This window comes from Symsagittifera roscoffensis, chromosome 1 (genome assembly GCF_963678635.1).
Source record: "Symsagittifera roscoffensis chromosome 1, txSymRosc1.1, whole genome shotgun sequence".
NCBI lineage: Eukaryota > Metazoa > Xenacoelomorpha > Acoela > Convolutidae > Symsagittifera > Symsagittifera roscoffensis.
Window position 1 is genome coordinate 69,963,302 of NC_087062.1, and position 15,580 is coordinate 69,978,881.

General features: G+C 35.1%; 3 protein-coding genes across 3 annotated transcripts in view; all 3 read left to right on the forward strand.

Moving 5' to 3' along the window:
- LOC134848302 (uncharacterized) overlaps positions 1-15,580 on the forward strand; it is a 386,969-nt gene that overhangs the window by 356,608 nt on the left and 14,781 nt on the right. The window lies entirely within an intron of this gene.
- On the forward strand, positions 956-1,638 carry LOC134839586 (low molecular weight phosphotyrosine protein phosphatase-like). The gene is made up of 2 exons (XM_063855193.1): positions 956-1,197; positions 1,395-1,638. The coding sequence occupies exons 1-2, from the start codon at positions 956-958 to the stop codon at positions 1,636-1,638; spliced, it is 486 nt and encodes a 161-aa protein (XP_063711263.1).
- Positions 5,150-14,002, forward strand: LOC134856960 (transmembrane protein 168-like). Its single transcript, XM_063873270.1, has 3 exons — positions 5,150-5,289; positions 10,685-10,891; positions 11,818-14,002. The coding sequence occupies exons 1-3, from the start codon at positions 5,222-5,224 to the stop codon at positions 13,691-13,693; spliced, it is 2,151 nt and encodes a 716-aa protein (XP_063729340.1). The 5' UTR covers positions 5,150-5,221; the 3' UTR covers positions 13,694-14,002.

The following is a 15,580-nucleotide window of genomic DNA, read 5'->3' on the forward strand; positions in this document are numbered from 1 at the left end:
TCTCTCTCTCTCTCTCTCTCTTTCTCTCTCTCTTTCTTTCTTTTTGTAGATTCATTTTTCTTTTATCTTTCTGAATATCACTAGTGGAAATACTTGTCGCAAAACTTGCCATGAGTGCGGACAGGACATTTTATTGCATTTTTTAATGAAAGTTTTTTGAAAAAATTTGCTACGTCGTTCTACGTCGTTCAACATACGCCGTTATTACCCCTTTTTTTAAGTTCAATAAAATTAAGCTCAAAATCAACTCCACAAGAACTCTGTAAAGACGTAAATAAATTAATCTTGAGAAAGTTTCTCTTTTTTCATTCTATATTATTATAGTTTTTCTAATTCTTTCAATTTCTTCATTGGAAGTTATTTTTGCTACTTTTTTAGGGTCATGCTGTTTTAAACCTGTCGTATCGCAAGTAGTGAGAAGCTCAGGCTCGCCTCTGTGTTTCAAATTTATATGGTGTATTGTTGCATACCACATTTAAATTATTTATCACGGAATTTAGTTCACCGATTGGACAATGTGCTGAAACTTTGGTTAATTGAAAGTATCATTGTCTGTAGTTAATATAATTGTCTGTATTCAGTTGGCTGTGATTCTAGTTGCGTGTTAGACGATTATATCCTATGTTTTTAAGTATTTGTAAAGAATATTTTTTGTCATTTGATATGGATTTTTATTTCGGTTTTGAAAATCGGAATGGTGTGGTAAATTGATGAGTTAGCTTCTCGTTTTCAGAATTTGTTTTTTATACGATTCCACCGAAAGAGTTTTCGGCGCAATTTTTTTTGCATAATGATTTTTCTCGCTTCGTCGAAGGTGCTGCGGAACTTTGTTACTTCTAAACCCTTGAAAATTTGACTTGCCTTTTCCTAGTTCAGTGTTGCGGAAATGATGATGTTATTTCTCCAAGTCATGTTTTCAGATTTGTTCTTGAAAACAGTTTTCAACTGAAGCAGCATGGCAAATATATCAGTTCTGATGGTGTGTCATGGAAATATCTGCAGGTCAACTATGGCACAGCAACTGTTGACTCAAATGGTCTTAAGTGCCCCTGAGGGGTCTGCTGTTAAAAGAATAACTAAAGTGGACAGCTGTGGAACTAGTCGCGAGGAAATAGGGAACTCGCCCGATCCTGGAACTCAGAAGGCACTGAAGAATCACGGCTATCCGCCTCTGGAGCATACTGCGAGACAATTTGAGTTGGTAGCACTTTTTCTTATAATTTAATCGCTTGCTAGATGCATTTATAGCTTAGTAAACTATTATTTAGGAAATAGCTCAGGAAATAGCAACAAATTTTCTCGCTTATACAAATGCTCGAAATCATGTCGATTGAAATTATTGTTCAGCCGAAGAATCGTGATGTCATCAATCTAAAGCTTTTGTGTGGTTTCAGTACCAAAAGTGACAGTCAATTTGACTACATATTTGTGATGGACAACGCAAACATGAGAAATGTGCAGCGATTTCTTGCGGGTACGGGATCAAAAGCCAAAGTAGAGATGCTCGGCAGTTACGATCCCCAAGGTCAAAAGGTCATCAGTGATCCTTGGGCGGGAAGTGAAAAAGTGTTTGAAAACACTTATCAACATATTCACAGAAGTCTGGAGAATTTCCTAAAAACTGAATTTTTAAATTGATTGATTTTTTTAAATGATTATATATGATTTAAATGTACCCATTTTTTATATTAAAAAGTGCTGAGAGTATTAAGAATGGGAAATTTTTTGTGTGAATAGCTCACTATGGTTTTTAAGCTTGAGCAGGTTGTTTCAGATGGAATGTCGAATTGCTCTGTTCTTTTCGTGTGCACTGGCAATACATGCAGGTCCACAATGGCCCATCAAATTTTATCTCAATTTATTCAAAAGGCACCTGATGGATCAAAATTGAAGAGAGTTAGTAAAATAGACAGTTGTGGCATAAGAGCGATGATTGGTACTGCACCTAGTAGTGGTACTCAGGGTGTTCTTCAAAGAAATGGTTACCCTCTTCTGGAGCATAGCGCGAGGCAATTTGAGTGAGCTTAGCCTTTATTGGATGGCAAATTTCTTTCAAGTTATTTGTGTCTTGAAAAATGATTAAATTAAGTGAATTGAAAAGGCTCGGCACAAGAGCACTTCAAAATTTCGCTTATGTAGTTTCCTTCCATTGTTGAAGGAACTGCTTTTGATAAACTTATGATAGTGCTGGTAAAAAAATATGCGATTCTTTTGCAGAGGGTAATGTTATTTTCGATGAAAAAGATGAAGGTTTGAAACAAAAAAACTATTTTCTATACAGTTTTCTGCAACTTAGACAAACTGAAATATGTGCCAAAGAATTCTAGGATCAAGATTTTAAACTTGTATTTTACAGCAGGTGTTAACCATTTAAAAATAGTAAGGTTCTATAGCGGGAAGTCTTAAAATAGTAATAAGGTCTGTGAAAATTCCAATGATATCCTCACCCCTATGCCCATGGTATCCTCGTCATTAACATGTCGCCATCAAATTTTTAAATGATAAATCAAGGCATGATTGCAATGCTTGTTCAATTAAGGTCATGAAAGGCTCGTTACTTTGATAGCCCGGAGACTGACTGCTGCTTCGATTACATTTTGACCATGACGGAATCTCATTTGGAGCAGGTCAAAAATTCCCTAAAAGGTTTCGAAACCAATTGCAAATGTGACCTCCTTGGAAGTTATGATTCCGAGGGTTTTGAAAACATTCCAGATCCATTTGGTGGCAGTGACGACGAATTCGATGAATGCTTTATCCTTATACGAAGATGCGTAGAGGGATTTATTGAACATGCAATTGGAAACTGAATAATCTTTATCGCAGTATTTCCTAGTGTGGAATTGGTCTTTGTTCATTTAAGTGTTCTAACGTAATATATTATATATTTAAATAAGGGCTTCACTTTCTCGCCATGTTTAAGCTTTTTCAACGTATTATTTTTGCATGTTTAACGAAAGAACTAAACTAAAAAGTAGGTCACAAAATTTGAAATTTCCAACCCTTAGTTAGGTGCTGTCAGTGTACTCTCAAGTATTGCGATTCTTGTCTCCAATTATGACTGCTCAAATCTTTGTAGTTTTCGAGATCTGACGTGTTTTATGATTTCTTTTTTATTTTTCTATATTTTAAAAAATCGAAAGAACAAGTTCTCGACTTTGTTTTGGGGTTCTGTGAGGGTACTCTCATGAGTTTAAAGTTACAAATTTTGCGTCCAAATGGGACTATTCAAACGCTTTTAGTTTCCGAGCCGAGACATTTTTTGTGATTTTTTCAAGTTTTTTGTTGGGGTTGTCAAATTAATCTGAGGAGTTGCGAATCTTGCTCCAAATTTGACTGCTCAAATCTTTGTAGTTTTCAGACATGACGTTTTCATAACATTTGAATTTTTGAATTTGAAGTATTTTTCTGAATTTGAAATTTCTAACCATATAGTTGGGGGCTGTCATAGTACTTTCAGGGGTTGCCAATCCTAACTCTAAGTAAAATACTCAAATCTGTGTAGTTTTCGAGATATGATTTTTTTAATGGTTTTTGTTCAAAAACAATTTTTTTGGAAACTTTGAATTTGAAGTTTTTTAAAATTTGAAATGTCCAACGCTGTAGTTGGGTGCTGTGAGATTGCTATGTCATTTTAAAATTTTCAAAGAATTCAATGGTTTTTTTAAAAATTGAATTAAAAGTCATATAAAAAACTTTGCTAAAGTTGAAATTACGAACCCTGTTAATGGGTGTTGTCAGAGTACTTTCAAAGGATGCAGATCTTTTTTCAATTGTATGCGTTCTTTATGAGTTGTCAAAAGTTAGAAGCACCGGAGTCTATAAGTTTAATTGCAGGGAAGTTACTTGAAGAAGGTACTGACCAGTGTATTGACTTATAATGAAAAAGTCGTATGACTTAAAATCGTATAATGCGACTATCGTATAACGTATAATCATATATTTTGGTTTTCGTATGAAAAAGAACGTAAATCGTATAACTTGGGATCAAAATCCTTACTCAATTATAGCAACCGCTCAAAGCTTTCTTACGTTTTTTCGATGCTCGATTATATTTTTGCCCAAAAATCTCTGATTGCTTTCAGAAAACTTTTTATGTTGGAGTTGGGCCGCCCGTTATATCGATCATCTTGCGGTAATCAATGGAAAAAAATCTTTGTCTGACAAAAAAATAGCCAATTATCGGTTTTGTATAATCGTATAATTTATCGTATAATCTTATATCTTATAAGGTTTGTTTCGTTTGATTTATATTATAACGTTTACAAAACACTGATACTGACCCGCAAGTTTCAAAATAAAAGAAGAAGAGGTTAATGAATGTTCATAAATCTCAAGCTGTTTATGGTAAGATATAATTTTAGAAAATATCGAACTTCGAAAGGATAAGAGACGAGACCAGCGAATCTGCAATTTGTTTAAGCTATGGATTAAGGTTTCGTTTGAAGTAACAATTTCAAAATGTTTCGGCTTCTTGTGTTTTTGAAATCTGATTCACTAACTCATTATTGTTCAAAGTTTCTGAAGATCAAAATTTTCTGAGCAAAAACTTAATCATTCGTTGTGATTTCATGATGTTGTTAGCTTTATTTATTTATGCTTCTCAGATTAATTTTGTTTGTTCCCTTTCGAGAGCAAGTGACTTGTAATCGGGTAAGAGACTTTTTTCTTAATTGACTGCTTAATTTATTCGGCTTGGTTTTCAAAGCATGGAATGTTCTTTTGATTTAACTATAATGGACAATCGTTTTGGTTTTGTAGTTTTGCTAACTCGGATTTTGAAAGTCGGAGATGGTATATTTTATTTTTTTTTCAATAAATTTTTTTTCTTGATCCAATGTTTTCAGCTCATGTTTTATTGGCTGAGTCACCTTATTTTGCCTAGTTTGATGGAGAGAATTGGCGAATGGGGCTTAAATGTTGCAATTTTAAAAATTATTCGCTCAAAAAAATATGACAATTTCTTATGTTATTTCTTTGTTTTCGACACAAAGGGCGTCTTTCTATCTTTTTTGTCCTAATGATTTTCCCTCATGTTTGCTTACTAGCTTGCAATGCTATGCTTACGTTGTATCGCAAGTGTTGAGAAGCTCCGCTTCGCCTCTGTGTCAAAATGTTGCGAACCTTCTTATTTAATATTTTCAGATTCTGTTGATGTCAGTTTTGAAGATGTGTTAAGAAGCAGAATATGTAAAGCCGGTGCACAAAAAGCATCTCCTCGATGAGCTACATCGTCAATGTCGGAATCAGTTCGCTCTGTGGTCCAGACGCAAATTTTTACTCCAGAAAGTGAGTATTTTTGTCAATATTTACTTTAAATAATCTTTATTTTTTTTAACTGAGTTTATTCTTTATTATATACAGTTGAATTTATCGGGGGAACGTAAACTATTACGAGAGTACTGGGATTTTGTGCCACGCAAATTCAGGGTTATCAGAAGAAAACTTTAAATAGCTTGATGAATATCATAACGAAGCGTTAGAATAGAAATTAAAATTTTAAAATGTGTCCGGGACTGGTTTTTTTTAAAAACTTTTCTCTCCCGTCTTATCTTCCGAGTTCAATTATGATTTTTATGCTTGCGATTGATTTTGATAGGTCGGCATATAATAAAATCAAATTCAGCTTTACCGTCTCATTTGGTCTTAAGGTAACGAATTCGCCTAGGAAAGCAAAGGTTTTTTTTTCAAATGACAAAAACTCCTTTTAATGAAAACGTCGAACTATCATTTACCTTTGTCGTTTACCTTTATCTGTTTATCGTCTAACCTTGTCTGCTTTGTTAACACTCACTAAATGTTTCTGAAAATTTATTAAACGCCAGCGTTGTGTTTCTGGACGTGTTTTCCTGAAATTGAATATCATTCCAGACAAAATTTTGCAGTTTTTTCGAAAAAATTCTTCTTCCGTTTTTCTATCTGCTAGCTGTCTGAAATGATATGTTCTCGTGGTATGGCTCTCCCAAATCACTACAAAGCCCCTATTTTGACCAAATTTTTTGGCATTTTTGGGGGTTTTTGGCATTTTTGAGCATAAAATCGCGTTTTTTGGGCTCTCGCTGCTCCCTGAAAATTAGTATATTTTGACGCCTAAGGCGCCTTAAGAAAAATTTTAGGGTCAGTCAGTCAAAATGGATATCTCGATATAGTACAAAGGGGTCGGCAGGGGGTCGATTCCCTGAGGGAGAGGGCGTCCGCCCAATCCCCCCCCCCCCCCTCACCCCCCTAAATCCGCTACTGGTATTACGAATCTTTTTTTTCCAACCTAACTTGCTAATAAAACTGCCATTTAAATGACCTTTTGCTGCATAGCATTGGCAATTTTATAGCATATGTTTAAGCTGCTTCATTGAATATGTCTAACCGGCTTGTGTAAACCATTGAAGCAGGTTTTTGCTAACTCATATTTAATTGCGTAGTAATTAAGAGGATTTTTTAAAATATAATTTCTAAAAACGAAGGACAGAAATAAAATCTTTTTTCAATGATCATTAAATTCTACAAAACATATTTTGAGAGTAGTGAATTAGTTTAGTGATTTTTTTTTGAAAAAGTTTTCTGTAAACCCTTTAAAATCCAACTATAAGATGGATGAATTGTCAATATGTTGTGAAAAATGAATAAAATTGAAAAAAGCTATGCGATGAATGTTTTTTGCACAGTATAAGAAAAATGAATAAAAAATGAGCTAACATTCCTCAAATCTTTTGCCTAAAGTTTTGAGGCTGGAACACGACTGTCAAGCTGATGTTGTTTCTTAACCATTTTTTTTCTGTAAAATAGTTTTTTTAAGTCAAATTGTGATTACTCTAAAATTGTCTAAATTTAAACAGTTTGAAAGCTTCTGAGGTTCATGCATATCAACCGACAAGCCCCATGAGCGTTACCTATGGTTAACATGCGGCATGTGAAATCTGTAGCTGGAACGATTGATTCCGTGTGATAACTGATGTTTGTGTTCCAGTTGCTCTCAAAGTATCTTCGATTTGGCAGTTCAAGGTTTTTGAAGTGCAAACTAACGAAGTGAGGACATTTATTTAGGCCGTGTGGTTTTTCTCAGAAAGCCTTAGTTTGATCACGCTTAATTTGGTTTTTTTTAAGTTTGATTTTTGCTTTCTTGGGTTTCAATTCAAAATGCTTTCTAAAAAGAAGACAAATTACGCTCTCAATTGCGAAAGTTAAAATGGCATAAAAAACGAATGACTTCTAGCTTCGAAAGTGGATTTGTCTTAAGATTTTATCAGTTATTCAAATTATTTTTCAGGTAATGTCTTCAACTTAATTTTTCAGAAACTTTTTTCGGGTAATTTTGCAATTTCGTTTTTCAGAATTTCTTTGTTGTAAAGCTCCCCTTCGCCTTTGTGTATTGAAGCTCTTTCAGTCTTGATTCAAAATACATTAGAAAGTTTCCGTCAACTTTTTTCAGTGTCGAAAACAATGGTTTGAGATTTTTCGTCTAGTTTCGAGCGAGTAAAGCGAGCGAGCAGGCTTATTATAAATAAAGAAGGGTAGTCGCAGATTAAGAGTTTAAAAAGCTTTGAATTTTTATGCGATCCCTAAAAAATCTACTTAAATAAGGTTTCAAATTTTTCTCAGCACCATCTTGGGTAAAATTAATCGAAAGTTATTTTAAAAGTTCTGCGAAAAAAAATGACAAATTTTTATTTTTTTTTCTTGTCATTTTTCGGAGAAAACTGTTTTCCAAATGCTTATTTTACTATGTTTATTGGAAATGACCAAAACATAATCTTTAATGCAGCTCCTCTCATCACACCACACACAAAAAAAATTTAAACAAAAACTTTTTATGCAGTTTCATATGGTCGGAACATTCTGGGCTACTTGCATAGCAATCGGTTGTCCTTGTTTCTAATGTGTTTTTAATGACTTTCTTCTTCAGGCTAATTATCAACTTCTCTTTATACAATGATCAAGTTTTCGTAGCTGTATTTCTTTCAAATTCTCAAGTTTAGTTTTTCTAGTAATTTCTTCAACTTAAATTTTCAGAAATTTATCAGGTACTTTGCGCAATTTCGTTTTTCAGAATTTGTTTGTTGTAAGTTCCGCTTCGCCTTTGTGTATTAATTTTTCTTCAGTTTTGATTCAAAAGACATAAGGAAGTTTCCATTAACTTTTTTCAGTGTCGAAAACAATGGTTTGGAGTTTAAGATTTTTCGTTTAGATTCGAGCGAGTAAAGCGAGCGAACAGGCTAATTATAGATAAAGAATAGGAGTAAAAAAGCTTTGAAGTTTTATGCGAACGCTGAAAACTCGATTAAAATAACTTTTCAATGTTTTCTCAGCGCCATCTTCGGAAAAAATAATCGAAAGTTGTTTTAAAAAAATTCTGCGCAAACAGTTGACAAAATGTTTGATTTTTTGTTTTGTTTCATCATTTTTCGGAAAAAAAAACTGTTTTCCAAATGCCTACTTTACTATGTTTATCGGATAATGACTAAAACATAGTCTTTCGTGTCATTCCTTATTCCTCTGCGAAATGCAGTTAACTTGAGCTAAAATTCGGATTGAAATGTTATCGGTGTATGGGAAAAGGAGCTCAATTTTTCTCTTGCATCTATCAAATTTTTCTTTTTTTTTGTTTTACGGTGCCTTCGTTTTATGTTGTCCAGCTTTGCTTGGGTTGGACTCGTCTGTGTCCAACTTAAGAATCCATGCAACGTTAACCGACTGTAGCCATAAGTCTGGGGGCTAGGGTAAGGATTTTTGGTGTAACTAAAAAGGTGGCTAATTTTGTGCCGCGCGAGAAAACAATTTATGTGAACAGGAGAAAGCTGTTTAAAAGGGATATATATATATGTATTTAAAATTGGACTGTAACCAGACCTGAGTTGAGAGAGCTTTCAAGGAGTGCTTCTTGAGAAGGATTAAGTTGCAGTTTTCCTGCATATGAATGGCAGTTTACTAGGATTTGTTTTCCTCATGAGTGGCTGGCGTAGCTGATTGATAGGGAAGTCGATTTGGATGCTAGAGCTTAGCAGTTTGATTCCCGTAGATTCCAATTGTTTTTGAAAACTCTTTTTTTTACCTTTTCAAAGCTACTTCTTGGCGTTTTTGCTTCGACTCTGTGTAAAATTTATAAACGAACTTAATTAGAGAATTCATCTCAGATTTAAAAGGGCTTTTTGATTAAAAGAGCAGTTGGATAAAAAAACGTTTGTCTTTTAAAACGGCATAACATTTAAGGACGTACTTGACAAGGCAGCAAAGGGTCTGTCGGAAAAGTTATTCGGATGAAGTGAACGGTATGTGAAATAAGAAAAAATGACTGATAAAAAGAGTGGTGGTTTTTAACATAAGACTCGTTACTTCATTGTGCTGGTGGGCAGTTTGTGAAACTGGCAATCATTAAAATTTCTTGACGTTGAAAGAAGTTGAAGGTGATATAACAGCTATAAATCTCGAAACTTGAAATAGAATTAAATAGACTTTCTTCTTCCTTGTTCATTAACACCTATTCAAGTCTGTTAGCTGTTTGGTTGCAGTTATATGTTGCTTTTTACTGTTTTCTGCAGCTAAACCTTGCCTCCATCTAAGAAAACAGCTAAATTTTTTAAAGAAATTGGTCTGAAAATGCTTTCATTGGGCTAAATCAGCTTTCTAGCATATCGACAAAGTTTTTGAGGTTGTCTCTGAGACTGAGTTGATGATTGCTTTTTTGAACTCGGTTAGTTTTTGTGGTTAATTGAAAGACCAAATTGAACATTTTTGGTAAATATTTCTTGGCTTTTCATCTGAATACTTTTTATCCACGACAAGCAACATCATAGATCGCAAGTTTATAATCTCGCTTGATGTTTGGCTTGAAAATGCAATATGTCGTTCAGTTATTTCGTAGTTTTTGTGTTATGGCATTCATCATTCATGTGAACTTGTATGTTGCTTTTACTGTCAAAAAGACTGCAGCTTTTTTATCTTTAATTTTCTCTGCCAGTCTTATGTAGTTCCTGATGCGAATAGCTGGTCCGTATAAAAGATCTCAAGTAGCATTTTGAACACAGGAAAACTGTAATGAGAAGGTACGTTCGAACTCTCTCTATTCTAAAGCGAACTACACCACAGAACTATCTTGGCAGAATTTGAAGGCTTTGCTTCCTCCCTTATCAGTTTATTGCAGATGTTTTCAGCTTCTAAGCATTAGAGCTTTCTTTTTCTCTATACAATTAAATTGAAAATATGCCATTGAAATTTTAGCTCTTATGATATTTAAGAAAGCTGCTAATAAATATCTCAAGGGGGCACATGGATGCGCCAAAAACCGCGAAGGCTAGTTCTCGCCGAAAAGGGCAATTTTTTGGTCGAAAACTTTCAAGAAGTTCCCAAAAACTGCAGTTTTTAAGATTTTGCAAAATTTAGTTTCATAAGGTTTTTAGATTGCTCCGAAACCAATTTGATAAACCTGAAAAATTCCGACCAAATTTTTTTAGTCCCACCCCCCCCCCCCCCGAAAAATCCTAGACCCGCCCCTGTATACTCAGTTAACTTTGCGAGTCAATTGGCGACTAATAGCAGAAGACCGCAGGTACTTGAACCATACACCTCTGTAATGGTATGTGTTGAATTGTTAATATTCGTTACGTATGTAATGTAACCTGATCTTATATTTCCACAGAATATTTCGAAACAAAGCATTTGTTTTTGAAAAGTTTGATGATTACGTGTTTAGACAGCAAATGGACGTGAAAGTTTATTACCTGGTGAAGACTATCCGCTACCTAGCAGACGTTTTGTTGCTGGCTGCTCTGTCGGTAGCACTGTACAACCAGTGGGAACTGACTAATGACGTCACAATCTCAATCTTAGCCATGATGAGCTGCTTTGTGTTCCCAGTGTCCATAGCATTCAGTTACTATTTCCAGATGCAGCCAGTCAGGTTATTTCAAAAAATATATATATAATTAATTGTTTGATCACTTAAAAAGACTCACTAGAAAACTTCTATGTAATATTTTCAGCGAAATTGCTGATGTTAGATTTTAATTCTTTTCAAACTAATTTGAGTGAGTTGTTTAGTTTTGTTTTTCTGGGGTGGGAAAACTTTGTACCGTTGTTATAGAATTTGTCGTTTGGCAAGCTTGGTCATCTCGAAGTTACTTGGTGATTTTAAAATGAGCATGAGTAACAGCCGATAAATTTTTGTTCTGACCATTGAAAATGGGAAGGAACTTTGTATTCGGGTGTTTTAGTAGTTTTCTTTTCAACTTTTTGTTTTTCACGCAAAATCATATAACACGATTAATCAACGGAATGGGTCGAGTGATATATCCTATTAAAGCCCTTTCAGTCGTTATTCGAACAAATATTCGAAAGGTGTCGAGAAAATTTGTTTTGAAATTTTTGGTCTAATTTTAAGCTAATAAGGTGAGCATGCAGGCTTACAATAGCTTATTTATGCTTAATTTAAGCCGTGGAAATAGTTTTACTCCAGTAAACTTAGTTTTTGGTGCCAATTTGGGAATCAAAAAAATTCTGCGAAAAAAATTTGAAAAATAATATGAAATTTTTGTTTTTGTTTTTCTTTAGTTATTTTTTCTAGAAAAACAGTTTTCCAATTGGCCTATATTACTATATGACTGTCAAATATGTCTAACTTTTTTTTGTTCGCACCACGCAGTAACCGGCTATCCTTGTTTTATTTTAGAAACAATATTGGTCAAAATTGAAAATTTTGGTGCCAATCCAATCCAGCGCTTGCCTTGACCAATATTGTTGTTAATCATCATCGTCATCATTATCATAATCGTCAATATTCTTTATTTTAGATGTATCATCTTGTAAGGTATTAGACTTGTGTTTTAGCCAAGTAATCTACTCTTTGTGGGTTGGAGCTCTGATTGGTGTCAATGTTTTCCTCTCTCGTGAGACGGAGAAGATCTACCCACCCACCCAGCAGCACCAGAAACAGACAACAGAACCCCTTTTTAGCTGGGAGTTTGGCAAACAGCTGGTAGACGGGATCCTTGTTGTTCATATAATAGTCTTCATCATATACAGTTTCACAGAACGGGTGACTGGCTTGACTCAGTTTGACACCAAATGGATCCACGAGACACAGCTCTTCGTACTCATAGGCTTCGGAGTAGCAGGAACCATCTCAGATCTGTACCTCGACGTTTGTTTGTACCTCATAGCATTGGCAGTAACTATAATAGCCATTAGGATGAAATCCTATTGGGCACTTGCTAACCTGGCCTCGCTTCTCGCAATTTCGAATTGCTGCTTCTTCCCCGCGCTAAATATATCGCCAAATAGTTTGCTTATAATAGCATTCATAACGGGGCTAGTTACGGGTCCAATCCTTGACTTGTACTTCAACCCCAGCTCGGTTTTCGACCGCTATATGCCTTTGTTCAAAGTGAAATACTTGCTAAAGTTGCTGCTAGTTGTCCTAATAATGTGCCTGCAGTTGATATTTTTCACGATTTGTGCGAAAACTGTGATGTCTGGTGAGCGAATCTACGTCACCATCCCGGGATTCATAGTGTTCGGATTCCTGTGGGTTTGCTTTCACTTAGTTTACTTCCTTACTATGTGGAACCTTATGAATCGAGTGACGGATTGCATGCCACATATTTCGAAACTAGACGAAAACACAAACGCGAGGTTGAGTAAAGTTATGGCTTCGAAAGGCATGCGCTACTATTGCATAATCTCACAGCGGTTAGTAACCATGGCGGTATTGACTTCAGTGCTTTTAGGAGGTGTTGCATGGCAAGCGAACACGACTTACATGTCTCTTTTCTTGGTCATTCTCCCTATTGAATGTCTGAGTTTGTCTCTTTTGAATGAACTTAGCTGCACTGTTGGGGGAACTTGCGTTGGTTATGCTTTGATAGCCCCAAACAATATTTACAGAAACGATGGAAATGTGACTCCGCTGCCGCAGAATCACGTGCAGGACTTGAATGTTAGAACGACAGAGCTTCTAGTAGCAATTCAAAACTTTTTCCGAGATCACTTGATTGACATGTATGGATGCGATTATAGCGTGAATGGATTAGAGCCAAAAATTATGGAAAATAAAGTGAAGGCTCTTTTCGGAAGTAGTACAACTGATGGAATAAAGTATGACTCTTATATTTTATACTATAGTGGACATACATACCAAAACGGAGACTGGGCCATGAATGATGGAACGGCCGTTACGCTATCGAACATTCTTGATTGGTGGCGCGAAAAAATGGACGATAAGTCCTCACGTTTGATCATTATGGTAGACTCCATAAATGGGCATCAGTGGAAAAAGAGTGTGAAAAATTGTAAAAATGTTTGCGTTGGGCTGCAATCGATTCAGATTCCGAGAAATAAGAAAAGGGATGTGGACATCGGGCTTAAAACAGGAGAGTTTACCCGAGATTGGATTGCGTTTAACTCTACAAACCAGACGAAAGATATCAACGGCCTGAGTATTCCAGAGTTTGCCTATTATACCGTATCGTCATTATGGAGTGACTATACTTTCAAAATGCCGAGCGATGCAGATATCATGAGTCATTCTCAGCTCCATTTTCCGAGGTTCACGTGGCCGTTTATCAAAATTGTGAGCTGTCCCTACTGGTCGATAAACTTGCTGTTTTGCGAGCCGCTGATTTCAGTGCTGCGTAGACTCAAAATGCAGTGGCTGCCGCCTAAAATTTTAGATACGGGTCACGGGTTTTATTTAGTGAGCTCTTGAATAATTAAGTTTTAGAGGCTGTTCTCATGACAGAAAGTCCAAATTGCAGGTTCAGTGCAAATTAAAGTTAGTGTTTTTCACTCTTAATTACAGATTTTTTTCTGACTGAATTCTGTTTCAATTGTTTATTTGCTGCTAGTCGGTCATTATGTCATGAGCGATTCCTCGTAAATTTAAATCATCGCTGTTATTATTAGTATGAATCAAAAATTGTTTCTCCTATTTTCATTTTACGGCCGTTAAAAGGTCGCTGTTGTGTATTTATGATAAAAAAATAATTGATAAATTTTCCTATATGAAGATTCTGCTTTACCGTATCAATCTAGTTTTCACTAAGTATCTTTTTTTAGAGGCTGGTCAGTTTACAATCCGCGTAGTTTGTTTAATCCGCCATATACAAGGAAAAGTTGGCATCAAGAACTAAGCTATTTTCAAATCAGGGAATATCATTTACCGTCATCCAGCTGTACACGTAGTGTAGCATTTGCTCCAAACCTCTTGTGTTTGATTCCAGATGCAGGATGCAATTTTTTAAATGATTGTTCTATATTCTTTAGCCATTTTTACACAAGCAAAGCTTGTGTGATAGCATGAACTCTCTTTTTTTTAACTAAGACGCAAATATTAGTGTTCATTTTGAAAGTTTTCTTTTGTTGCAGTATCTGCATAAGATAAATAACCAGCTATTAAGTACAGTCAATGCTAAGGATATAAACACAGACTATTTTTTTTTACTAATAGCACTTAGGTATCATGGATCTGTAGCGTAGAGGTAGGGAAGGAGACCCGCAAGAAAACAGAGGGTTCAGACCTGAGGAGGGTCGGCTGTTTTTAATGAGCTTTTTCGTATACTAGGTAAAATGCGTCCGCTTTATAAATTGAGGCATGTTAGTTGGTGAGTTTTCTTTTCAAATTGACTGGTTCTGCCAATGCTTCATAATTGGCTTGCGTCACTTAGCAATTACGTAGACTCATAATTAGCGTGCGTCACTCCAGAAATCATGTAGACTCAAAGTTTTACTCATTCAGTATTTCTCAGTAGCTTTATCGGTCATTTATTTGCTTGTTTATGCGAAGTGCAAATTCGCAATTGTGTTAAAATTCCTAATGGTGTAGTGCATTTTTTTGTGTTTCAATCCTTTTTTCGTATCTGTGGGTGGGAGAAAAAAGATAATTTTTAGTTTCCAAAAAGGACTTCACATATCGAGTTTTTTATTAAAATTAGTCTAACTTTTCTAGTTGGTTGGTTGAGATCATAGGCACTGTCTGTTTACTAATTTTTTCTGCAATTACTCACTTAAAGCTAATCCGGAAATTTTAAGCTTGTGGGTTACTTTTTGAATTCGGTTTTTCGCTGTATTGTTTTTAAGACTCGATAAACGTAGTTCAGACTTTTATAAAGGTCGTAATGGATTTTCAGGACAAAGTCTTAAAATTAGTTCAGGCTCAAATGTATTACTTATTCACGATTTCAGTTTTGGTTTCTTTTTAAGCTCAGTTTTTCACATTGTTCAAAAAAAATCCACTGTCAAACAGCCAAAGTGTAGAGGTCACGAGAAACGTGATCGATTTCTTATTTCGAAAATGGATTTTGAATATCAGATATCCCTGCGAAACGAAAAAAAAATATAAATATTTAATTATCCAGTTACATCTAGTTGGGTTAATTTTTTTTATCAAAAAGACTCAATCATAGCTTTAACGCCGTCTCTTTTTTTGAGAAAAGCGAGATTTTGTCCCAAAAAAATCATTTTTAGGGAGCAAGTTTTTTTCTGTTTAATTGCGTTCAATGAATTTTAGTCGTATTATTAACCCTAATGTTATTGATGACTGTAATGCTATTCACGAACTCTTCGAAATTGATCTGAAAAAAGACTCTACCAATTT

What these genes read in the sequence shown, in the direction of transcription:
- LOC134839586 (XM_063855193.1), top strand. Translation starts at nt 956, where the DNA reads ATGGCAAATATATCAGTTCTGATGGTGTGTCATGGAAATATCTGCAGG. An exon ending in CATACTGCGAGACAATTTGA is followed by an intron (nt 1,198 to 1,394) that starts GTTGGTAGCACT and finishes GTGTGGTTTCAG; the next exon opens with TACCAAAAGTGACAGTCAAT.
- LOC134856960 (XM_063873270.1), top strand. Translation starts at nt 5,222, where the DNA reads ATGAGCTACATCGTCAATGTCGGAATCAGTTCGCTCTGTGGTCCAGAC. An exon ending in GCAAATTTTTACTCCAGAAA is followed by an intron (nt 5,290 to 10,684) that starts GTGAGTATTTTT and finishes TTACGTGTTTAG; the next exon opens with ACAGCAAATGGACGTGAAAG. An exon ending in TTCCAGATGCAGCCAGTCAG is followed by an intron (nt 10,892 to 11,817) that starts GTTATTTCAAAA and finishes CTTGTGTTTTAG; the next exon opens with CCAAGTAATCTACTCTTTGT.